The 27,189-nt window shown below is 33.5% G+C and overlaps 1 protein-coding gene across 2 annotated transcripts in view; it reads right to left on the reverse strand.

The window, feature by feature from the left end:
• BCHE (butyrylcholinesterase) overlaps positions 1 to 16,507 on the reverse strand; it is a 72,562-nt gene extending 56,055 nt beyond the window's left edge. For both annotated transcript variants that reach the window (XR_013175907.1, XM_077160954.1), the window contains exons 1-2: positions 16,362 to 16,507; positions 9,352 to 10,876 (exon numbers count right to left, since the gene is read on the reverse strand). Coding sequence is in view for 1 of the 2 variants with exons in the window: in XM_077160954.1 (XP_077017069.1) it covers positions 9,352 to 10,868 (1,517 nt within the window). In the remaining variant the exon portion in view is untranslated. The remainder of the gene's footprint in view (positions 1 to 9,351; positions 10,877 to 16,361) is intronic.
• Between the last annotated feature and the right edge of the window lie 10,682 nt (positions 16,508 to 27,189).

A 27,189-nucleotide genomic window follows, 5' to 3' on the forward strand; every position in this document is an offset into this window, starting at 1 on the left:
TGAAAGGTTGAACAGAGAGAGGATTCTGCAAGACTCAGAGCAGAAAAGTGATAACAAGCAGTGCTGGCAAAAGTTGGAGGATAAATAAGTGATATTTACATTGTGAACACTTTGCTTACATTAACACTCGCCACCCAGCTAAAGCGGAAGGGCCAGACTTTAGGAGTAAAGAGTATAATGAAATCAACTTTATCCCCACCCTAACACCCTTAAACAAAGCATCTGCAATATTCTCAGGGGAGACAGATATTTGAGTTGTCCTATCCAGCTGAGAGACCAAAATACCTTGATCTTCCATGAATCTGCTCTAGCAAAACATAAAACCAAGTCCATTCACAATTAAGGTGATCATCCTATAATTGCCCTTCCTGGTAGAATAAAAATAAACATTCTCCAGATAAAACATGCATTCTTCAGAGGAAGATAAGAGAATCCAGAATCTCTACCATATATCCTCCATAAATTCTATTATCTATGATATGAATTTTCAATGAGGGAGATGGGAAATTATATTGCTGTAAGTTTCTTACATATATGATATTGAAATTATATTGTTGTAAGTTTCTTACATCTATAGATATTGAAAATTACTTGGCACGAAAAGAAACAGGAAAATAGAAATTAGCCCCATGATGACCAAACATTGGAAAAGTGTATAAAAATCTTAAAGCAACTGTTTAAAATATCTTTAAAAACTTAAAGTCCTAAGTAGCAATATAGAGAGACTCCTAGCAGATAATGGAAACATTAAAAAATGGAAATTTTAGATCTGAAAACATAAAAGTAATTGAAATAAAAAATTCATTAAGTGGTTTAATCATGGATTGTAAAAGGAAGAAGAGTCAGTGAGCTTGAAAATAAATCAATAATGAGTGTCATATCTGAGAAATAAATATAAACAAAATTCAATCCCTCAAATATGTAAAACTGTATAATCGGATTTCTAGGAGATCAGAGTGAGACGGTGATAAAAAATTCTTAAGTCACACTGCCCCCAAATTTCCCAAAGTTGGCAAAAACCATCAAATTACAAAAGGTAAGAATCTCAGTGAAACCCCAAACAAGAAAGATACAAATAAATCATATTTCGGAACATCACAGACAAACTACTGAAAGCCATAAAGAAAAAAATCTTGAAATCAGCCAATGGGAAATAAAAAAAACAGAAACAAACAAAAGGCGTTGCCTACAGGAGAGCAATCTTACAAATAAAGGTTGAATTCACATCAGAATAGTAGAGATAAGATTATGAAACACACCTCTACTCAGATGGAAGAGAAATGTCACCTCAGAATTCTATATCTAATAAAAATTTTCTTCAAAACTGGTTAAAAATAAAGGCAACTTAAGAAAAAAAGCAAGCTGCAAGATTTTATAGTTTGCTGACCTAAACAATGAGAAATCCTAAAGGTTATTCTTCAGCACAGAGGAAAATGATATGAAATGGTAATAGAATCTGCAGAAAAGGATAAAGCACCCTGGAAAGTAAATATTAAAGAATGTTTTCTTGTTCTTTCTAAATTCCCTCAAACTATAACTGCCCTTTAAACAAATAACATTTAAGGCAGATTTTATATTATATCATGATTCAAACATACATTGAAAATATAAAATAAACTATGAGGGAGGTGTGAAATTGTATTGTTGTTTCTTACATTTTTGATGTAAAAAATAGGAAGCATGGAGTATAAAGAACAAATTGGGAAGTGTCAGGTGTGAAATGGTTCAAATAGTTACTCTAAGTACATTTTATAAGGTAAGGAAGCATATTGTTACCCCTAGAGCAGGTATTGAAAAAAAATTCACGGTTCCTCTTTGTATTGATGGTTTGCATTAGTATGGTACATTTGCTACAATCAATGACCAGATAGTGATATATTGTTATTATTAACTAATGTCTATAGTTTACATTAGAGTCCACTCTATGTGTTGTACAATTTTACGGTTTTTTGACAATTGCATAATATCATGTGTATACCATCACCATATGATAAAGAATAGTTCTATCACTGTCCTAAAAATGCCCTGAGTGCTACTTATTCTTCACTCTCTCCCTTGGATCCCGGACAAGCATTGATCTTTTTACTGTGTCTATAGTTTTGACATAGTTGGAATCACACAGTACATAGCCCTTTCAGGCTGCCGTCTTTCACTTAGTGATATGTATTTAAGTTTCTGCATGTCTTGTTGTGGCTTCACAACACATTTCTTTTTATCATTAATTAATACTGCATTTTATGTGTGTATCATAAATTGTTTTTTCATTCACCCATGGAAGGCCATCTTAGTTAAGTCAATTTTTGGCAATTACGGATATTTGTATGTAGCTTCTTGAGTTGATGTCAGTTTTCAACTAATATGGGTAAAAGCCTAGGAATTTGATCCCTGGTTCTTATTGTAAGACTATATTTACCTTTGTTAAGACAATACCACCAGATTCTTTCTTTTTTTTTTAAAGTGGCTTTACCATTTTGCATTCCCCTTAGCAATGAATAAGAGTTCTTATTCCACCTACTTGCTAGCATTGAATGTCAATGTTTTAGATTTTAGCCATTCTCACAGGTGCATGGTGGTATCTTGTTGTTCTAATTGGCAATTCCCTAATGAAATATGGTGTTGAGCATCTCTTCATATGCACATTTGCCTTCTTCTTCAGTGTATATTGTATATCTTCTTCAGCGAGGTGCTTGTTCAGGTCTTTTATCCATTTTTTATTTATGTTGTTTGTTTTCTTATTGTTGGGTGTTAAGCATTCTTTGTACATTTTAGAAACAAATTATCAGATATGTGTGTTGCAGATCTTTTCTCAGAATCTGTAGCTCATCCTTTCATTCTTTTAAAGATCAGTGTTTTTAAATATATAAAAGGGTTTAAAAGTAAAAGGATGGAACAAAACATATTCTGCAAAGATTACTACAATGTGGCCAAAAAGAAACAAGCAGAGTTGGAAATTTTAACACCCCTCTCTCATTATTTGAAACAACAGTAGACAAAAATACCGGGAAGAATATTAGAAAACCTAAACGACAATAAACTAATCAATTTACTGAACACACTACCAAACAAGTAAAGAACACCATTCTTATGAATGAATACTCATCCAGAGAGATTTCTTTACTCAGTCATAAAATATTTTCAATACATTTCAAAAGTGAAAATCTCAGTATGTTCTCTTTCTAGAGCTAAATCAAATTAGAAATCAACAACAACAAAAATATTTACAAAATCCTCAAGTATTTGAAAGTGAAATAGACTACCAAACAGCCCATAAATAAAATAAGAAGTTACAAATAAAAATTCAAAATTATTTGTAAGATAAAACTAAAGCAGTGCTTACAGTGAAAGAAAATCAAACTGCCTATATTAAAATTGAAAGATAAAGTTAAAAATAATTATCTATATTTTCACGTTAAAAAGTTAGAAGAGAAACAAAATAGATCCAAGTAGTTAGAAATAATATTTTAAAAACTAATAAAGAAAAATCAATGATGTTAGAGAAGACAGAGAAAATATTAGCAAAGGCAAAAGATGCTGTGAAAAGATTAATAAAATGGATAAAATCCAAGCAAGAATAATCAAGACAAAAAAGAGACAATTAAATTAATAATACCAGAAGCAGAAATGCAGATATTATTCTTATTATTCCTATTATACATGGATCCTACAAGTATTAAGGAAAATAAGGGAATCTGATTCACAATTATATGCCAATTAGCTTGACAACTTGGATGAATTGGGAAAAAATAATCTTTGAGAAACACAATCTATCAGAAATGAATCAAGAAGATGGTTTCACTGCTAAGGAATATTTAAAGACTAAATCATTCCAATGGTATATAAACTCAGTTAAGAGATTAAAGAGAAAGTAACATTTCCAAAGGAGTTTTCATGCCACTAATATTCTGATACTGAAACATCAGAAGGAAAGAGAATTAATTACTGACATTCCTCATGAGCAAGAGAAAAAATTATCGACCAAACATTAGCAAGCAAAATCCAGAAAATATATAAAAATGATACTATAATAGGCCAAAGTGGGTTTTATCTTATGAATGCAGTATTGTTTCAACTCAAAAAATGAATCAATTAATTCACTTCATTAATAGAACTAATGTGAAAAAAAAAAACCTCAAAATATATGATCCTCTCCATAAAAGGAGAAAGAACATTTGCCTCAATTTAACATTTATTTATAATATAAAGACTCTCAGTAAACCAGGAAGAGAGGGTAACTTCCTAATTTTGATAGAGGCCAAACCTATAGATAACATCACTCAGAATAGTGGAATAATGAACACATTCCCCTAAGATCTGAAACAGAATAAAAATATAAACTCTCACTTCTTCACAAATACTGTGTTAAAAGTCCTAGAGACTACAATAACAAAACCTACAGAAACAGACACACACACACACACAAAATCACACCAATAACCATAAAAATTGGAAAATAAGCAAGCATGCTGCCACAATTCTTCAGAGACAATAGTTAGTTTGTTTTATATTTGTTTTAATAACTCTAGAAAAAGTGACAAAAACTAATGTGAAACTAGCAAGCTTTCATGGTACGAAGTCAATGTAAGCATCAATTGCATTTTATATACAATTGCAAAAAGCAACTTAAAAATGCACAAAAATCTTAGCAATAATCTGTATGAAATATATACTAGTCTTTACACGTAAAGTTTTTGAACACATTTTTTAGCAATTGAAGAACAACAAAATAATAGGAAAGGATATACCACATTCATGGGTTTGAAAACCAATAATGGGAAGATAGTCATTCTCTCCAAATTAATCAATAATTTTAACACCTTACTTTGAAAAAACTGAGAAGCTGATTCTAAACGTTATTTGGAAGTTTAAACCTAAAATAGATTGCTAATTTTGAAAAGAATAGTTAAGTATTTTTCTTTAAGCTATTTGATTAAAAAAAACCCACGATTAAAGATACAATGATATTGGTAAAAGAATAGATGTTAGATATCAATCAGTGGAACAGAACACATCATCTTCAATAGATCCATACATTTAAGGTCAACTGATTCTCGATAAAATTGCCAGTGAGTACAGTAGAGCCCTCCTCAACAAATGGTGTTGAAACATCTGTATATTTACTGGAAAAATAATTGAAGTTCAACCCCTACTTAACAAAGTTCACAAAAATAAATTAATTATGAATACGGACCAAATTGTAAAAGCTAGAAATATAAAACTTCTAGGAAAAAAACATAGAAAAATCTCTTCACAATTTTGTACACACAAAGATTTCTTAGTAAGTAATAGCCATAAAAGGAAAAAATACATTGGACTTCATCGAAATAAAAAAAATATTCCATTTAAAATATGAAAAAAAAAATGAGAAAATCGTAAAGAAAATAAAAAGCCAGGAACCAGACTGGGAGAAAATATTCACAATATATAGTACCTGGATCCTGAATATAGGAAGAGCTGTTACAATTTATTCAGAAGTAAAACCCAATAAAAACAGACAAAAACTTCAACACATCACTAGTCATCAGAGAAACTGCAAAGTAAACACCACATTGAGAGACGACTACAACATCATTAGAATGGCCAAAATTAAAAAAACACACAAACAAACAAAAAAACGGATATGTCCTAGCCTTGCTGAGGTTGTGGATCAACTGGGGCTCTATTCCACTAAGAGGCAAAATTCCCAAGTACTAAGGAAGAGTTTGACAGTTTCTTACAAAATTAAGAATAAATTTACCATATGAACCAGCAATCACTCTCCTAGTTATTTATCCAAAGGAAGAGAGAACATGTACCAACAAATGACTTGTACAAGAATATTCCTAGCAGCTTTACTCATGTCCCCAAATAGAAAAATGCCTATGAATAGGTGAAGGATAGACACAGTGTGGTATATTCTCCCAAAGGAAATAGTATTCGGTAGTTAATAACAAAGTAACTAGTGATAGACACCGTGATACAGATGAACTATACCACATGTATATAGCTGAACTATATATATATATATATATATATATATATATATATATATATATATATATATATACACCATGGTGAGAAAAAGAAGCAAGATACAAGAATAAAAACTGCATGATTGCAATAATAGGAATGTCCAGAAAGAGCAAAAGTAAACTATAATCATAAAATTATAACTACTCATTGACTGGAGCTCTGGAGTGAATGTGGGCTGTCTGCAAATAGGAGAGAGGGACTTTCCTGAGACAATGTAATTATATCTTGATTGTTGTGATGGCATATTTTATTTGTATGCATTTGTCAAAACTTATTGATCTTTAGGCTTAGAAGAATGCACTTGACTGTGTGTAAATTAAACTCCAACAAAGTTCATACATAATTCACATGGGCTTAAAACATTTAATCAACTATGTACTTAAAAATTAATTCCCCTAAATATTAATTTCACCTCCATGTTCTGTTTTTTTTTTTATCTTTTTAATATGTCATTTTTGGATTGGGAGGAAGTAGAGACGGGTAGGGTTTCTTTGCTGTGACACTACTTATATTGTGATGGATAATTATTTGTTGTGTGTGTGGAGAGGGCTTTCTTGTGCATTAAAGGATATTCAGAAGTATCTACCCTGATAGTAGCATACTTTCCCTAGTTATAATATTTAAATATATTTCAGATATTGATAACTGATCTTTTGGGACAAATCACCCGTGATTGATAACCGCAGGGTTAGAGTTTCATATATGTGGTTGAATTCCAGACCTAAGAATTACAAACAATGTTTCGATGGAAGTCCACTTAAGCTTTCCAAATTTCTATATCATATCTATGCACAGGCAAATTGAATAAAGAGAATGCCTACCAGGAGAGCAACACAATGTTTGATACTGAGTCAATTTCAACACGTATGACCTATTACTATCACCTCAGTTCAACTGTGCAAACCTGTACTGTAAAGAAAATAGCATGATAGTTTACTTGACAAAACTTACTTTAGCCCTTTACTGTTTATAAAGAATTTTATTGCTCAAATTATCTATTATGTTAATTTATAATTACATAATTTAATTTATAATTACAAAATATCAACCTTCAGTAATATTTCATTAAAATATGTTGATTCTAGAAGTACTAGATCAGGATGAAGCAATCGATTCCATTAAGCATTGATGATTCTCTTCTATGCTTAACTGTGTGCCAGACAAGTCATTTAACACCTCTGATTCTGTGTTCTCCATTATGTCATGAGAAAATGTAAATTCTGTGATGATTTCAACATGCAAAAGATGAAGTCCTTTAAAAATTATGGACATCAAAAGTTTTTAGAAATATTTTCCTTAAGTTATTTACAATGTCTAGAATTGTAAAAAAGAATTAAAAACATATTCAAAGGATTTTATATGGATATATCCCTTAAAAAGTGAATAGAATGAGACATAAACCATACTAATACAGCTCTAGATATAGGATGAGCAGAGATGTGGGTGATGTTGAGAAGGTATCATATATTTCACAGCTAAAGATTAAATAGCCCACATAACATGAAAAAAATAAAACTATTCTTTTTACTAATACTACCTTTTACCAGGTCTTATTCAATCATTAATCCAATACTTTATTAAGTATGCTCTATCTCCCTCACAGGACTTTCAATAAGTACACAATAAAAGCTCAATCTTTCTTTCAAGAAATTTATAACCCAGTTTGAAAGATAGATAGGCTAGAGACAGCATTTAATTACTAATTTCTGTGGGAGTGCAACAGATGGCAGACACAGTATCAGTTTTAAGAATTAAAGAAATGCTGGATGAGATAGTGCAGTTGGTCAGGACCTTAAAACAATTTAAGACATATGTCATTAAAGAGTAAAAGGGTAGGTATTCTACCCAGAGTCACAGCAATAACAATCCCCGAGGTGTGGTTAAGCTTGGAAACTGGTATTCATGAGAAAACTTTGGAGATGAAGAAGGAAAACACCTCCCGGGGAGCTTCATGAAACAGGGAGCCAGGAGAGAAAGCTAACAGATGACACCGTGTTTGCCATGTGCACTTCCAGTCGAGAAAGAAACCTTGACTGTGTTCACCGTGTGCCTTCTCACTTGAGTGAGAAACCCTGAACTTCATTGGCCTTCTTGAACCAAGGTATCTTTCCCTGGATGCCTTAGATTGGACATTTCTACAGACTTGTTTTAATTGGAACATTTTCTCAGCCTTAGAGCCGTAAACTAGCAACTTATTAAATTCCCCTTTTAAAAAGCCATTCCACTACTGGTATATTGCATTCTAGCAGCTAGCAAACTAGAATAGCTGTCAATATACTTTTCAATTATAAAAGACATAAGGGCAGGCAACAGTGGCTCAGTGGCAGAGTTCTAGCTTGTCGGAGACCTGGGTTTGATTCTCGGTGCCTGCCCATGCAAAAAAAAAGGCTAAAAAGACAGTATGACAGATAGGATTAAATCACCAATCAAACTGTAATCTTCTGTAAGCATTCCTTTTAAGAATAAATGCAAATTTCTATTTTTTAATTATTCATATGGTTACAAATTACTCCAATATATAAAGTTCATTTCTAGGTGACAAGTATAATGGGATATACATTAAGTAGAACCTTATTTCTACACACACATTTAGAAAATATATTGTAGTATTTATAACAAATGAGGAAAACATGTTGTTTTATAATGTCTTCAACTTTCTAATTTCAAATGGAGAACAGCTTAGCTAAACATGAGCAGCCTTATAGCCCTCAACTAACACAGATTACCTGAGAGCTCTGAACAAAAAAAATAAATGATAAAATAAACTTATCATTCAGAAAAATAAATGATAAAATAAACTTATCATTTGGAAAAATAAATGATAAAATGGCAAAGACTGTTTTGGGGTATTCTAAGGGCCAGCTCTATCATCATCTTGCCCCTTCATTTCCCTGGGTAGAGCTCTGTTTCTTCATGTATCAGGTAGTATGGTGTCCACTGCTTAAGATGACAAGGAGAAGACAAATTCCCACTGTTGCTTAAACATGTGAACACTGTAGACTTGCAAGCAAAAAGGCATGGTCACAGTAATTTTATTTCTCAAGAGAAACAAAGCTTTCCATGGAAAATCTGGCTAACATTGTAAAAGAGTTTTATAAAACTTTGGAGATGAAATGAGAATATATTTTTATGAAGATCGATGATGATCACTTATAAGCATTTCTGACACTAGGACTTGAAATTCTCTACACAATAATAAGCCAAACCAGCTTAGGTACAGAGAAAATAAGTAAGTAAATGTTTCCTGTGCCTTTAATGATGTCTACATTAGAGATCAAATAAAGTAAAGCAAAATAAAATAAACAAAACCAAACAAGAACAATTTTAAGAACCAGCACTTACCCATACTTTGCAAAATTTGCCCAGCGTTTCATTATGGATCTACTCAAAATTTCCTCAGCTTTTGTGTAATTAACTCTTCCTTCCAGAGGTAAACCAAAAACGAACTCAATTTCGTAACCGTGCATCACTCCCATCCAGTCCGGCCAAGGGAGTTTGGAGGATCGGTGTTCAAAGTAGTAGAAGAAGGCATCATTTCCCCATTCTGAGAACTTTCTGGTGAACTCCAAGGCAGGACATATGATATTGTAATCTCCAACAACATCATCCAAGGCCTCACGGAATCTCTCAGATCTCTGGTCATCTAACCAGTCTATGTAGTGGAAAAGGATCGATTCCTTTCCAAGATCATTTACTTCTGGAAAAAATATTTTTAAGCCTTCTTGAAATTCTTCTCTAGTTATGATGCTGCTATTATCTTTGCTGAAACCAGGAGCACCATATACCAAAAATGCTGTCCCTTCATCTTTATTAACACCCACCAAGATCTGGGTTTTTTTGTGTTGTCCAAGCTGGAGTAGTGTGTCTGGCATGTCAGTGAGAAAATCACCATCCACAGTTGGGCCAAAGTTCACTGACAAGAGAGAATCGTATGGGACAACAAATACTTCGTTGAGAAGAATTTCCTGGGGATCTTTATTTCTAAGACACTTGATTATCTCTGTCTCATTTTCTTTTGAGCAACCGAGAAATTTAGCTAAGGTCAATGTTCTGTTCCTAGCTTCACTGATAGGCATTACTGCCCAAGGAGCGTTAGAGGATCCACTTTGCAAAATGGTCCTGGTGAAAAATGGGTGGCTTTTAGCAGAAAGTAAATGAAGGCTAACGGAAGCTGCTCCTGCACTTTCTCCAAAAATAGTTACACTTTTAGGATTTCCACCAAACGCTGCTATATTTTTTTGGACCCACTGAAGTGCCAACTGTTGATCAAATAAGCCCATGTTCCCTGGTGCCTCAAAATTTCCTGGCAAAGCTAAGAAACCTAGGGCACCCACCCTATAGTTCATTGAAACTACAATAACTTTTTCGACCCGAGCCAAAAACCTGCCATCATAAACAGGTAAGGATGACGTTCCAGTTTGGAAACCACCACCATAAATCCATACCATTACAGTGGTATTTTTGGGTTTAGGTGTTGGAATCCACACATTCAGATATAAGCAATCTTCACTAAGGTCAGTGTTTGGATTCCACATCTCTGATCCAAGGAAGCCTGGGAAACTTTGATCTATGTTCTGATAGCAAGAATTTGCATATTTTGTAGCATTCAAAACACTGGACCACTTGCTCAATGATTGTGGTTTTTTGAATCGTAGTCTACCAAGAGGTGGCTGTGCATAGGGAATTCCAAGAAAGGCTGTTACAGTGCCACCAAGAACAGGCAAGTTCATCCCTCTGACTTTTCCATTCTTGGTTGTAATTATGATGTCTTCTTCTGTGTGTGACTTCCTGATAAGGATATAGAGCAGTAGAAACCACAAGAGAAATCTGATGTATATAATTGTGCCTTTGCTCTGCATATTGATTTCTGAAAGAGAGGTAATTAGGAAGCTTTAACAGCCTCATGAATATAGTATTATAATTTATTGATGATAAGCAACTAAAATATATATTTCTTATTAATCCCATAAATTAAGAAAGCTAATAAATCTGCAACTACTATAAAAGCCTAGGTAGGAAAGAATGCAGAAGGCTTGGGGACATTTCAGTTTTCAATGTAGAAAATAATTGGAATGGAAAAGTAAAAATTATTTCACTCTGGGAATATCCATGATTGAATCTGTCTAAAGAAGATTTAGTTTTTTAAGGGTTTGAATCATAACGAAAAAAAAAACACTCAATAGAAAAATGTTCTAACTGTATGGGAAGGAAAGATAATGCTGAGATGCCTGGCAGGCACACAAGCTATGACAGAAAGTAAAGGACTAAACCTAAAACACAAAATCTAAGCATTGCAATCTTGGTAGAGAAGATTTTCATGGATATTGAATTTCAAGAAATAGTCTGATTTAATAAAGGCAGTTAATTCAGGCACATTTCATAATATATCTGTACCCACCAAAAATGATTTTAATTACTCTGCTAGTGACAGATGCAATCTCTACTTTGGTTAGAGGAGGAAATGTTAACTCATGTATCCACTGAAATACACACAGCTGTCATCATGGTTAGCTGGCTCCTGGCAGAAGTGTGAAGTAGGTCAAGAATCCTTAAGGATCCATAGCTCTAAGAGTCTATCATTATCTTTTTGTTTCCATGGTCCCTACTAGGGCCCTTTTTGCCTAATCGTTTATTCGTCTATTCAATCCTAGCCTGTGATCAGGAGAGAATTTGAACAATCCATTCACAGAATGTTCAGTAACAAATATATAGTAATTGTTATTTGTTCTATGAAAAGTAACAAATCTGATACCACTGCAAAGGCCTATGTAGGAAAAAGTTGAAAAGGTTGCAGATATATATCATCTACATCATATTAATGCATGCCTGGGATAAATTTCCCCTTTTGAATCAGATTATTTATGTGGATTTTAATAACTATACAGGGATTCTCTACCCGAATTACAAGGTCAACGATGAAAATCTGGGGTTGGCAATGCATGATGTAGGGGAAGTTACCGGTTTAGACTGAATCTTACATTCATTAAATAATCAGAGATTATTTAATGCACATCTGTTGATTTGCTGGTTGATTAAAGTATATACAACTACTGAGATTAAATTGCTAGCACAGTGAGGATTACTTGATTTTGATAGTGGACAAAATGACTAAACTGAAACTGAGAAATTACCAGGGAAAGTGGGAGAAGCAAAAGTAATCACAGATCTACAAAGTAATTAACTATTTGATAACATAAAGAGACTATTGGGGGAAATCAACATTTTTACTAAAAAATGTTTTAAATCAGACTTGAAAGCTCCCTGTGACAACCTGCAAGAGAAAAAATAATGCAAGTGCTATTTAAAGAACTGACCACTTTATACAACTGAAAGGAAATTTGATTAAAATAAAAAATTAAAACATTGGTCTCATCCATATAATAATAATAATAACAAAGGTACATAAATGTTCACATTCTTTCCTTTATTATTTTTTTCTGATAATCTAATTGTAAATTCAAACTATGTACCCAGTAATCTGTGAGCATTCAGCACTTGTATTAGTGTTTTTATTGTTTGTTTGTTTGTTTTTTTAATTTATTTAGATGTCATAGGTGACAGTACATAAGGCAAAATCCTGGTACTTATGGCCCAGACCTAAGACACTCACATACCTATTATACTCATTCACCATTCCTCATAGGACAGCTGGTGGTCAATAAGTAATTTCTATCTTAACAAATTTCTGAATAAATTAATCCATGGTTTACAGTACTTTGCTCAGTGCCTGATTCTTACATAAAAATGATTGTTATTATAACAATAAGGGTTCTCATCTTCAAACCAGGAGCTTATCTTTTTTTCACTTTTACATTCTTGATACAATTCGGTTTGTGTTAATCTCAATAAAATATATAATTGAAGAATATGATATTTTAACAGCAGATTTCAATACTATTATGGCATTTAGATATTATATTCCTAACTGTACTGCTCTATACAAATAAAATAAATTAATAAAATAGAGCATGAATGTAATGGTATCTGTAGACTTGACACTTAATGAATTTTTTTCTACGTTATAGGTTTTTTAAAGACATTGCTAGTACAGTTTTTGATAATTAGTAAGTTCTTTCTCTTAAATAAACAAAGGCAACCATTTGGAGAAGAACAAAGCGCTGTGATGAAAGGTATTTTTCTTTTGAAAAGTCTGCTTTGGAAAGAGAAAGGAAGTAGTTAATATACAAAGCTGGCTTACTTTGTACTGATTTTCAATGGAATAACTGAAGCATCCTAGGGTGTTCTCATTCCACCTCTTTGCCTCACTCAGTCAGTGTTCGCAAATGTTATATGCAATTAATAAATAGGGTGATTTTCATTGTATATGTTTAAAAATAGTCCTGTAACTTCTAAAATGTTGTAGCAGTACTCTCAGATCACTTCATTTTGATTTACACAAATATTTATTATTTTTATTTATATTTTTACACTGCATAGATCTTAATAGTATATAATGTTATATATATGAATAATAATCCCTGCTTTTTCAACAAAGACATCTAGCAGTTGTCACTTTGTAAATAATGTAATAATTATTAACATTCACAATAGTCATTATAAACTTGTATTTTCCAAGAATGGCAATATAATTATAATCCACTTGCATGATACCTGTTGGAGAGTGCTAGATACCGTTTAATATGAAAATGTGCAAATGTTCATAGTCACTGTTAGTACTTACCTCATGTACTTCATTGAAATAAGCATTATTTTATCCTTTCCATAATCTGATATTCTCTAGTCTTACATGTTGCTCTTTATTTTTATATTAAATAATATTTGAATTTTTAGTGTATGTTTTCACAAGTTTAAAGAATCGAATGAGTAATAACTAAATAAAAGGAGACTAGATAAATGTTATTAAATATATCTTTAAATTTTTATTGATAAGTAAAATATACAACCAAATTTCATTGCTTTTCTTCCTATAAATTTTGCTACAGATTGGTTTCTGTCATTAAAAATAAACTATCTGAACTCGAATAATACATATTTATCAGGAAGAATTGAGCAAATTTTTAAACCAACTACAACTGAGTACCTGAATTTAGATAAATTAACTTATTGGTATAATGTTCAATATATGAAAGGAGGGGGGGATCTTTTGTCTGGAACTAAAAAGAAAATGGAGATGGGATTGGAGAGGAGATAAAACTGAAGGAGAATACTATAGTGTTTGAAATTTATCAAATGCTCCAGGAAATAAAAATCTACTCAGAAGTTCTGGAAAGTACTCTAAACTTTTAAAAATATAACTATCAAAATAAAACAAGACAAAAATATGTCCTTCTTTATCCATTTTTAGTTCAATTTGGAAATGAATAACAAAATTCTCCAGTCAAATTTAAGTATAAATATATAATGTTATGCATAAGATATAGTTTACTAAAATGATTGATGAAAGCGCTATTTATTTGCCAATTATTTGCCATAATTGCACAGGTATGAAATTTTTAAAATATTTGGCTAAAGAGTTCTTAAAAAAATGTTCATCCAAATATTATATTTTTCTCTACACTTAGCATAAATTTTCTTGGCAATTTTCCTGTCTTTAAAAATATTATAATAAAATACATATTTCTAGGTGAAAAAGTAAAATTTCTTGAAATGATCAGATAAAAGCCACCTAAATAATATCAGTGTGATCTAGAACAGTCACCACCAAAACGTGTTCGGTCAAAGTAAAACAACTAATCCTTTATACCAAACTTAAAAAGCTTGTTTTGTTGCAGGCTGAGTGAAGTGGTGAATTAAGGAAGTCCGTTCATAAAAACACTACACCACTGTCTTTTGGAGATCCTTTAGGCACTGGAACAAGGGTGTGTGTAGATAGAAGACACTGTATTAGGTATGAGAGGCATGGCATCTTTATCTGTCCAAAATCAGGAAGAATAGTTACAAACTTCATTGTATGAATCACTAAAACAATTTGAACATGTAATAACTTGAAAGTTGACTCGGTCTTTGGTTGACATTTATTCAATTCTCTAACATCTGGGGCAGTCCACTTTTGCTAAGAATTAGCTGATTTTATCATGAAAGCAGTATGAAGACAATATTTAATTTCAATATGCATTAAGAAATAGTTAAAAAATTCAAACCAAAGTTTGTATTTACTAAATTTGTAAATAAGATATAATATCTAAGATAGTATTAGACTTATATTTTATTTCTTATAAGAATACAACAAGGGATTATATAAATCCTAAACATTTTCTTACAATTAAATTAAATTTCTTACGTAGCAAAAAAAAATCACGGAAAAAACCAGGAGAATAACTGCAAATCCAATTAGAAATTGTGATAGGTCATATCTAGACAGGGAATTCTAAGTTTTTATTTAAACAATAAAGCCAAACATTAAAAGCTCATGCTTATTCTCAAAGTAAATATTTATATAAGTGAAATATATTTATATTAATCAATATATGATGTTTTATATTAAGGCATTACACAAGTCTAGTGATAGTAATCCCTAATCAAGCTTATTATCATGAAGCATGTTCATAAAAATTTGGAAGACAAACATAAGAATATATATATTATAAATAGAAATCATAAACAATGCAATAATTTTGTTCACATTTCCCTTCATGCTTAAACCCCAAGTTAAATGGAAATTAATGTCATCAAAGTAATGGTAGGCGTAAGAGATGATAAGATGAGCAAAAATCATTTGCTTAGTATTTTATAATAATAAAAATAATTGCAAATGTAAAATACTTTGTTAAAATTTAAACACATATAGAAAAAGAAAAGAGGACAAACAGGGCAAAGGGGGCAAAAGTTTTAAATTACGAAATTTTCCTTTTAAATAGACTAAAAACATCTTTTATTTGCTAATCGATAGTGTTAAAGTTCAGATGACCAAGTGTTGATTAAGAAACGTATCCTGTTAAACCAGACAATAAGATGACTACTCATTTCAAGCCACTTAAATAAAACAGCAAGACTGGTCAAAGACAACTTTGGTTACTCTCCTAGGGAAGGATTCACTAAACAATGCATTTAGGATTAAAACGCAGCATTAAATGCTCTTCCCTTAGGGAGCTCTATAAGAAGCTACATCGCAGAAATTCCACAAGTGTTACGGTCTTTTATACAAACTTGAATGAATGCATTATTTCCTCAGCAGTTAAATGGGCTTAATCTGCATTCCCCGAATAATAGGTAGATTTGATACACGTGCCTGCTTGCTTGCTTCATTTGTCCCATCTGCAAGCTTCAGTGACCGTCCCCCCCCAGCACCGGAGAGGCAAAAATAAACACGTGAAGGGATCACAATCCGGCTACAGCTTGAGCTTCACAGTAACCTGCATCTCTAAAGAAAATGTAAATTCAGAATAACTTACCCGAATCACTGCAGCAAAGATGATAAAGTTTTCAAGGAGTTGAAATCATTTCTTACTTCAGGGAAATGCAGGATGCAGCTGCTGCTCAGCCTGTAAATTGGACTGTACTGACATTACAATCAACTGTTACTGACAAAGCTCGCGAGAGTTGGTTGCAGCAACTTGATCTGGAGGCAGCCAATCTTTCTGACATCTGTTCAGAGGCTAAGGGTATGAATGTAATAGTGATTCATTTACCAAAGTGTTACCAGATTCATGCTTCAGGACTGCAGGCGCTCATTTAAGAAGGAAAACGGATGTAAAAGCTTCATAAATTGAAAGAAGCTAGAATTTAACAGAGAATGCATTAAAAAAACAGCACTACGTTTAACTCTTTTTTTTTTTTTAACAGAATTTGTTTTTCTTATGCTCATTTTAAGATTTAAGGGTGTGCACAGGTTCCTAAAGAAATGTTGGCGAAAATCTTTGTAGCTTTAATCTTTGCTAATCATGTCCTTATAAAGATTATGAAATAGAAAATAAGGGAAGAAATCACAATTGTCATGTAAATAAAGCCATGCAAATCAAAAGATTATTCATATTAACTGAATGAATGCCTGCTCCCCAACACTTAAGTCATCTGAATGCCAGAATCGGTACTTTCCTACTCAGGGGGTGCTGGAGGCAGGCAAGTGTAATAAAATGCAATAACTTCTTTCTGGACAAGACAAGAAAATACAATGAACCAAACTCAATATGGAAAAGACAGTTGCCAGCTCTATGTATTTATGTCTTTCAGGCTTACCTTCCTTGAAATAGCTATTGGTGAAAATTTAAAATTAAGTAAATGGCCTCTAATGAACAGCTTAATGTATGACTTCTCAATGAAATTACATTCTTAATATCTTGCTGAAGATGGTTTTCACTTTTAAGTCTCTCACTTTTGGCTCCCTAGAAGACTAACCAGTAGCCATGTGATTGTAGGTGAGCCCACTTAAAAAAAAATTAATAGTGTATTAAATTTCAAGCACGCTAGTATAAGAATGGGCATTTGTTGTGATTCTACCTTTTGCTAGTGATTGTAATTGGCAATTTCTGTAAATTCTTTTATTTTATTTCTATAGATACGAGTTAGATATTATTAACTACATTTTGCAGATGAGGGAGCTAAGGCAACTACCTTCGAGATAATAGCCATTTTTAAAAATTGCTCTTCTAAAACGATCTTTTCTGTGAAAATTGCCACTTAGGAGATGTCAACTAGACAATAAATCTGACAATTAGCAATTATTTGTAATGCATTTAGAATACAGTTTTCATAATGATGACCCATTTACATTAGATCTTATGTAACAATCTTATATAGTGGTCTTTTTAAAAGAGAGGCCGCTTTTTCTAAAAAAGTGTACACTGACAATAATACACTGGTTTCTAAAGTGATGGCATTTCTTTTTAAAATGCAATCATTGGGGGGCATGAGGGTAGTTCAGTGGTAGAATTCTTGCCTGTAATGAGGGAGACCCGGGTTCGATTCCTAGTCTATGCACTTCCCAAACAAACAAACAAAAACCCAACCAAACAAAAATTCAACACATGGTGCTTCAATAAAGGGATACTCACATGAGAAAAAGAATGAAATGTGACCCTGCCATACAGCATGCAGAAAAAAGGAAAAAAAATAAAAACACAATTATTATGGTGGCCCACACGAAAGAGAGTTCATTGGTTTGATATACATGACTTATTTTTTTCTAGATGTCAAAATTCTTCTTTGAAACAAAACTACAATGCATTGTTTTCTCTGCTAGCAAGTAGTTGCTAGTTTTTCTGAAATCCTACAGTCATTGAGCAATGGTGTTCAATGTTAGTGAATTCTACGTTTCTTCAGGTTTCTATTATCCACTCACCATTATGCAAAATATATCACATATATACACATACCTCAATTTCATCTGGAAAATTGAAGCTAAACAAAATAATCTATAGCAAGCAGATTTTTCTTCTTAACAGATGTTATTTAAACTGGCTTGTAAACAATTTAAGCTGCTTACAATACCTGACAATATTTCTCCTACTTAATAATTTTGCTTCAGAGAACCAACTGTAGTTATTGTTCCTTTAATACATCCTCTCTCATAATTTTCCTGCTATGCCACATTTCACGTATTATTTCAGTGTATCCTGAAAATCATTTCTTCTCCCTCTCCAATTTGAGGGTTTCTTCCTTTTTGACTCGACATACAACTCTTTAGTTTCTGTGATATAACTTTCTCATACATGGACAGTGGGTGGATGTAAAAGACATGCACTAAAGACTTTTCAGCATTTGCATACAAACTGCATTCCATTACTTCACAGTCTTGATGTGCAATAGCCATGCCACTAAGTGTTGAATAAGCTGTTTTTCACCATTCTAGGCTTCAAATCCCGGGTCATTCATTCATGTGATGGGTTCCATTGTGGCGTCTTTGTAATAGTCGCTTGTATAATAAAAGAGCTCCCTAGCTTTTCTTTGTCTTTTCTAATATTGGCATTTTTTAAAATTACAGGTGAGTTATTTTATAGAAATTCAGTTTTTGTTTGACTGATGTTTTATCATTTAGAATTAGTTAATAAATTTTTGGCAAGTGTTCTAGTTTCCTAGCTGCCGGAATGCAAAAGTTGCTAGTTTACAGTTCTAAGGCTGAGAAAATGTCCCAATTAAAACAAGTCTATAGAAATGTCCAATCTAAGGCATCCAGGGAAAGATACCTTGGTTCAAGAAGGCTGATGAAGTTCAGGGTTTCTCTCTCAAGTGAGAAGGCACATGGCGAACACAGTCAGGGTTTCTCTCTCAGCTGGAAGGGCACATGGTGAACGCAGCGTCATCTGCTAGCTTTCTCTCCTGGCTTCCTGTTTCATGAAGTTCCCCAGGAGGCATTTTCCTTCTTCATCTCCAAAGGTCACTGACTTGTGGACTCTCTGCTTCATGGTGCTGCTCTCTCAAATCTCCTTCATTCTCCAAAATGTTTCCTTTTTTGTAGGACTCCAGAAACTTATCAAGACCCACCCAAATGGGTGGAGACATGTTGTCACCTAATCCAGTTTAACAACCACTTTTGATTAAATCACATCTCCAGGGAGATGATCTGATTACAGTTTCAAACATACAGTATTGAATAGGGATTATTTTGCCTTTATGAAATGGGATTTAGATTAAAACATAGCTTTTCTAGGGGACATACACCCTTTCAAACCAACACAGCAGGAATACCATAGAAGGGATGCTGTGTCCTCCTAAATGCCTCATATCAAGAGGTCTATTACATAGTTTGTCCCATTATTTGTGATGCTAACTTCTAACACGTGGTTATGGTGGTTTCCTTCAGAATTCCTCCTTTCAAAATTACTCTTCTCTCCATTGTAATTCACAAATAAATTGTTGGAAAATACTCTGGGATTAAGTAAATACGCTCTTTGTTATCTAGCTTTTACCTACTAGTTTTAGCAAACATTGATGTAAAGTGATTCTTGCTTGCATCAGTCATTGCTATGATGATTGTTAAATGATGATTTTCTAATTCCATTATACTTGCTAACTGAAAGTATTTGTAATTAACTAATTGATTTAAGCATGAGTTTGTGGATTCTTATTTTAGTCACTGGCTATAAGCCATTAATTTGCTTATTTTGATGTTTAAATTATTTCTGATTTTTCCCCCTGGGTGATTCAGTGATCCTTTGATGTGATCCCATTATTATTTAAACATTTTCATTACTTTATGGATATGATATTTCAGGTTCATCTTGGCACTCCTTTTTCCAATCCTAGAGTCAGCTCGTTATCTAAGGTGTCTGAAATCCTTTTATTGGTAATGGACTGGATTCTAACTGTGCTCCTTTTTCTTTGGTGCCTTTGCTTCCAGGTTATTTAAGTGAATAGAGTTTGCGCTCTCTCTCTTTCTCAGTATAATACACAGGATGTAATTTCAGATGTCCTTGCCCACATCACTATAAAGAACAAATCTACTAACTAGAGTCCGATTTTGCTTCTTTCTCCCTAACCATTTCTTGTTTATTTTCAGACTGAGAGCATATAATCCTATTGCTATATTCTAAAGTTATTTTTATTAGTTCTTCCTCCATCCCTTCAGAGTGTGGTTTTATTATTTTCTTGAAATTCACTTAGGTCCATTTTTTTTTTTTCTGTTCTTAAAATTCCATTTTACGTTTCCCCTCCTTATTGATTTCACTGTTTCTTATTATGCAATTGTAATTAATTCCCTTTGACACATTGGCTAGTTTATGGTCTCCCGTTGTTTGGTCAAGCAAACACTAAGCAGGATTGTTATTGTGAGGGTATTTCATAGATGAATTTACTAGTTGGTTACATCTATGGCTGAATGCATCAATAATCATTGCTCTCTGCAATTTGGAGTCTTTAATGCTAGAAATGAGGATTTGAGCAGTCCGAAAGAAAAACTAACTTCATACAGCCTGCTTCTCCTGGGGATTTCAACTTCACCTTCATCAAGTTTCCAACTTGTGGCTTTCCCCATGTAATTAAGATTTGCCAATCTGAATGGTAGCGTGAGCCAAGAGGGACATGTGAAACCTGCACACAGTGTGATGCATTATAGAATAGGGACCCTGAATTTAGGTTACTTAATGTTTTACAATGTAAGCATCCCTACCCTTTGCTTTAAAAGTGACAAGACCTCTATCAGTCAAGACTGCAAACAAATTTGCTCTTTTCTCCAGAATGAGGAAACGTCTTTAACTTCCAAGATCATTTGCTATGGAAACATCCTTGTAAAGATAATGTGTAATAAAGATTGTCTATACCAGTATTCACATGATATACAAAAGCACAGATTTCCAAGGAAACTATTGCCCTGACAATATCTATCTTCATTTCTACATAATTTTGGCTGAATTTTTACATGATTATGCTACTATGTTGGCCACTCTGATTAATCTGATTGACAGAACTAAATCTACTAAATATGTTCTATGCTATGTTTAAGGCTACTAGCAATAGGATTTAAAATATATATACATATATGTATACATATATATATATGTATAGTCAACCTGCACCATCAACCTCAACCATGCTCCTTATTATCCTGAACTAACCAACTGAAAGCAAATCATAGACCATCTGTGTCTACCTTAGAAACATATGAGACTTTCTACTTATATTTCTGTATTGACCTCTATATTTGGCCTGAGACATTAATTCAGACAGACAGACTAGATTAGCGATTGCACAGACTTTGCCTTGGCCCACAAAGACAAAATTTAGGGAAGTTTTATCACCCCAAACACCAAAACGAATGACTTGATGCTGACCTGAACTCTGTTTAGGGCTCATTTTGTGTCATTGTGCTAAATGACAAATACAGGTTTAGCAAAATACAGATTTAAATGTCCTACCAACTTTTCCATTTGGATGACTCTCATTGTAGAGCTACCTATCCATTATGTGTGCATAATAAATTGCAAGTCACTTTCTATTTATGGAAAATTCCCTCAGGTAACCAAGGAAATACTTCATGTCCACAGTTGCCCGAGGACTACAAGATCTATTGATGTTTCTGTAATCAATCGAAGTTCTCTTGTGATCTATCTAATGTGCAAGTCACTGCTACAAGAAGGAGGTATTTGAATGCCTCGCTACCGCACAGGAAGTACAGTCCTGGCAGTTCATAAGGCGTCTGGAAAGAAAGCATGGTTTACAATTATTGGGGACTCCCAAGTGGAACTTAAATCAGCTGGGAGGCAGAGATAGACAATTCTCCAATATGGGCTTCAGCCATTTTAGTCTAATTCTGTTTGTCCATTCATCTAGTTGGACTTCATCCGTTCGGTAGAATGGTGGAATGGGGGTGGAGAAGGCTTCTGGAAGTGCTGACATGTTTTGTATTGAATTGCAGAACTTGAGGTTATTCACTCAAGAAAGAAAGAATGTAAAATATCGCATTAATGATTTTATATTGACTATGTTGATTGTATGTTCACATAATATTTTGTTTGTGTTTTTGATATATTGGGTTTGATCGGATATATATTTAAAATTAATTTCACCTGTTTCTCTTTTCTCTTCATCTGACACTTAGTCAAATTCTTCTTATAATACTTACTCAAGGAATTTATTAAAATGTGTTAGACCCCAAATTACTATATGCTTGTCTAAGCCACTGTACTTGCATGTTGAGATTGTTAATTAAATAATGAATAAACAAAGTTGATGAGTACAGTTGTACCAGATAAGAGAGGTAAATTATTTAATCCTGAGTGGGTTACGTTACTAACACTGGAGGTTTCTTTGAACAGAACTTGTCTGCACCTGTTTAGTTTTAGTGCTCGCGGCCAAATGAATTCCAAACAAGAATGTCTGGGCATCTGGAAGCCATGATTGGGAATCACAAACTCCATCATGTAGTTATCTTACATCGTTTTATGGTTTGTTCTGAATTTTTTTATTAACATCAAGTAAATTTGATGCTCCCTATTGTGTCCAATGTGTTTGGTTTTCATTCTGAACATGACCACTCTTGCTAATGCAACAAATTGCTATATAGTACATCATGGGGACATAGCCTCAAGCACAACAGAAAATTTTAGCAAATGACCACTTTGTTGTTTACACAACCCAAAGGTTCAAAAGAGTAGGGGAAGAGACTCAAGTATGGTTGGTCTCCCGAGGAGGACAACTGTATGGGTCAGGATTGGTGGATGGCAACTCTGCATGTTTCACTTTCTGTAGGAACAAAGAGACAAATATGTGTGGCCCGAGGAGGGTGATATTTGTGCACCCCAGGGTGAAGATGTCCTGTGACTGAGAATTCCAGGCCTGATAACCACCTAGAACTGCTTGTTCTGGAATTTAGGTTTAAGCTGAATGTGAGAAGGATAGAGGGAGGAGGGCTGGGGGCACAAACGAAATCAGAAAGAAAGATGATACAGACTGAGATGGCATAATCTAGGAATGCCTAGAGTGTATAATGATAGTGACTAAATGTACAAATTTAAAAATGTTTTTTGCATGAGGAAGAACAAAGTAATGGCATTACTGCAGGGTTTTGAAAATAGGTGGTAATTAATATTTAAAATTTTTAACTTATGTGTGAGACTAAAGCAGAATATCTTTATTTGGTTCAAAATTGATATTTTGACTAGTGCAGTTCTTAATATAACTTATATGGACAGCTTAATTGAACACCATAAGTACATGGAACCTTGAGTAGGGCATAAGATTTTGTAGGTTTGTCCAGAGTGATGCCCCAATAAATACCAGAGTGATTTGAACAGTGAGTAAAAAAGTATTAGCAAAGTCCCCTTGGGGGAATGGTGAAAAAGGGGGAAAATTCAACTTCCCCAAGTGAAGAATTCTTGATATTCTCACAAGTAGTGGGGACAACCACAGCAATAGGCTGAGCCCCCAATCTTGGGGTTTGTTCATATGAAACTTAGCCCCACAAAGGATAGGTAAAGCCTACTTAAAATTAGGCCTAAGAGTCACCCCCAAGAAAACCTCTTTTGTAGTCCATATGTGGCCTCTCTCTCCAGCCAACACAACAAACAAACTCACCACCCTCCCCCTGTCTATGTGGGACATGACTCCCCGGGGGTGTGGACCTTCCTGGCAATGTGGAACAGAAATCCTAGAATGAGCTGGGACTCAGCATCAAGAGATTGAGAAAACCTTCTCGACCAAAAGGGGGGAGAGTAAAATGAGACAGAATAAAGTGTCAATGGCTGAGAGATTCCAAACAGAGTCAAGAGGTTATTCTTACGCCTTAAATAGATATCACCTTGTTAGTCAAGATGTAATGTAGAGGCTAGAGGGAACTGCCTGAAAACGTAGAGCTGTATTCCAGTAGCCATGTTTCTTGAAGGTGATTGTATAATGATATAGCTTTCACAATGTGACTGTGTGATTTTGAAAGCCTTGTGTTTGATTCTCCTTTTATCTACCTTATCAACAGACAAGTAAAACATATGGCATAAAAATAAATAATAGGGCGAACAAATGTTAAAATAAATTTAGTAGATTGAAATGCTAGTGATCAATGAAGGGGAGGGGTAAGGGATATGGTATGTATGAATTTTTTTCTGTTGTCTTTTTCTGAATTGATGCAACTGTTCTAAGAAATTATCATGATAATTAATATGCAACTATGTGATGATATTGTGAATTACAGATTATATCTGTAGAATGGAATGATCATATGTTAAGAACGTTTGTGTCTGTCTGTTGTTATATTTTTTTAAAAAAATGTTAAAAAGATACAGTCCAGCTGCTCCATTAGACTGTATGAACATCTTCTAGGACTGTAGAATGGAAACATATTGAGACATCTGCACATAGTAGAAAAGAAAAGAGGCATATATAAGTTAGGTCTGGAACACGGCTTCTAGGTGTGTCCATGAATTCCTCAGCACTGCAGTTTGAGTGGCTTGAGCAGTGTATTACAAACTGAAAGTTAGAGCTAAATGTAGACCTATTTCCATAATCTGAAGGGAATTTTAACAAAGTATGGGTTTAAAAATTCTAGTTGGAAAAAAGCCATTGAAGGTGTAATCAAACTGTTTACCAGATTTCTCATGCTTTGCTCTTTCACTGGAAACACAGGGTCTGTAAATAACCAGAAAACTAAGGCCTTGTCTCTCTACCTTATGACTACTGCTTTGTGGCTTCCAAAATGCTGCATATTCGAGAGGAAAGTGTTACCAGAGATGCCACCTTGAGACTTCAAGTTGATAAAGCTCAGAGTAAAGTGTTTGAAACATGAACAGATTTAAAAAATGCCTGGTGAGAACTGTAGGTATTTAAGATTTTTAGTTTATCTATTATTAACAGCCAACTCAATTCATTCTGTGGATATAGTCACAGATATCTGTGAGTCCTAGAAGTGCTTATGTGTGTATGTTTATGTGTGGTGAGGTCTTTTGAGGAGAAGAAGTAGTATGAATCTAGCTGATCCACACTAGATAAAAGATTGGTAGACCTGGAATAAATATGCAAGATCCATGGAAATCCACCTGTTCTATAAACAAGATATGATAAGTGAATTCAATTAGCAATCCAGTAGATAGAATATGAAACTAAAGAGCCCAGTTATTGAAGGAACGCTATAGTTGAAAGAAGAATGACAACTAGTATATAGAGAAGGAATGATATATTAGAACAAAAATTCCATGGTTCCTAAAGATGATTCAGGCAAGAATTAGCCATTTGTTTTAAAACCTTTAGGTACATGATTGATGGAGAACTGGCTATTTGATAGTGCCTGAGAAACCACATGTACTATATTACAAATTTCATAACTTAAGCAAGTGGTTAATTTTAGGAGCATGAGTGGTGGATTCAATGGAATATTAGGCACATAACATAACCTAGTCTATCTAAAAGACTTCAACTTGCATCCTTTACATCAAGCATTTAGATTTAACTCACAATTTATAGAAAATAAGTAATTTAAATAATATTGCAAAGAAGCAAGCGGACAACTATTGAATGACCTGGCCTGGTCATTATAACAAAAGAGTGAACAATAATTTTGTGTAAGATTGGACAAAATGTTATGTAAGAGATAACAATGCAATGCATGTTTCACAATCAGAAATGGGTTTGGAAAATAGAAGGACTTTTTTTTTTAGCTAATTTTGAAAATTTGGATAATTTCTAGATATTAGATGAGAAGAACTGAGGTAAAATTCTTTAAGTAAACAAGTTGCAGAACATTACGTACATAATTATCTCATTGTGGTGAATACAAACGCACACACAAAGATTTGGAAGGACATGCATCGAGATGTTAATAGTGGTTACTGGTATGTGGTGGTTATATAAAATATTTTTATCTACTTCTAAATGTTTGGTTTCTATTTTCCAATTTCTGGTAATTCACATGCACTGTTCTTATAATTTACCTATCATCTATCTGAATATAAAATAACCTTCAATAAATTAAATAATAAGAGTAAAAAGTCCCTCCCCTAACCACCAGATGATTTGGAAAAACTATTTTTACCCAAAATTATAGAAATATAATTTCTATAAAATTATAGAAATAATTTTTACCTTGTATCAATTGTTGTAGGCAACAGGGAAGAGGCAAAGACGTTCAATTCAACTTACTGATAGAGCATAAATTTCGTGGCAAAGCAAGTTAACCACAATAAAAGAAAGTTAGACTTAAAGGAACTATAAAGAAAGATTTTAGGATGCCACAAGGGAAATAGAATGAGAAGCAGATACAAGTTAAAGAGCAGGGAGCGATTTGGGGAGCCACCCTAAAAAGTAGAAATATGAGGGAGATAGACGAATAATAATACTTTTAGAAAACTATGCAATGTCAGGAGAAGGGTAATTCCCTCCTGAGAGTTCTCAGATTCATTGGTAGAGACCAACATTGCTTTCAATGATTCTATAGCAGGGATATTAGTGAGTGAGTGTGTGTGTGTGTGTGTGTGTGTGTGTGTGTGTGTGATAGACAGACACTGCCTGCAAAAATGTACAGGACTGGGCCTAAGACAGGGGGAAAGGCAGATTTTATTTAGTATAAAATGAACTTCTTAAGCTATTATGTTTGTGAGGTAGAAATTTAACATTCTGTTTTCTTCCTGCATATCTGTAATTTGAAAATCATCCTAAAGTGCAATAACATATTACGTTAAAAATTAAGCATCTTAAGAAGACAACTGCTCATTCTAAGAATCATACAACTTCTGAGAAAGGGTTAAAGAAAAGCAATCAGAGGCGCCTCCTGCAGCAAGGAGAAGACTTTCAATCCCAGGGGAAACGGCTCCCATCTCACTCTCTCATTATTATTCCCCAATAGTGTTCTGCCTTCTTTGT

Source organism: Tamandua tetradactyla, chromosome 5, assembly GCF_023851605.1.
Source record: "Tamandua tetradactyla isolate mTamTet1 chromosome 5, mTamTet1.pri, whole genome shotgun sequence".
NCBI classification, from domain to species: domain Eukaryota; kingdom Metazoa; phylum Chordata; class Mammalia; order Pilosa; family Myrmecophagidae; genus Tamandua; species Tamandua tetradactyla.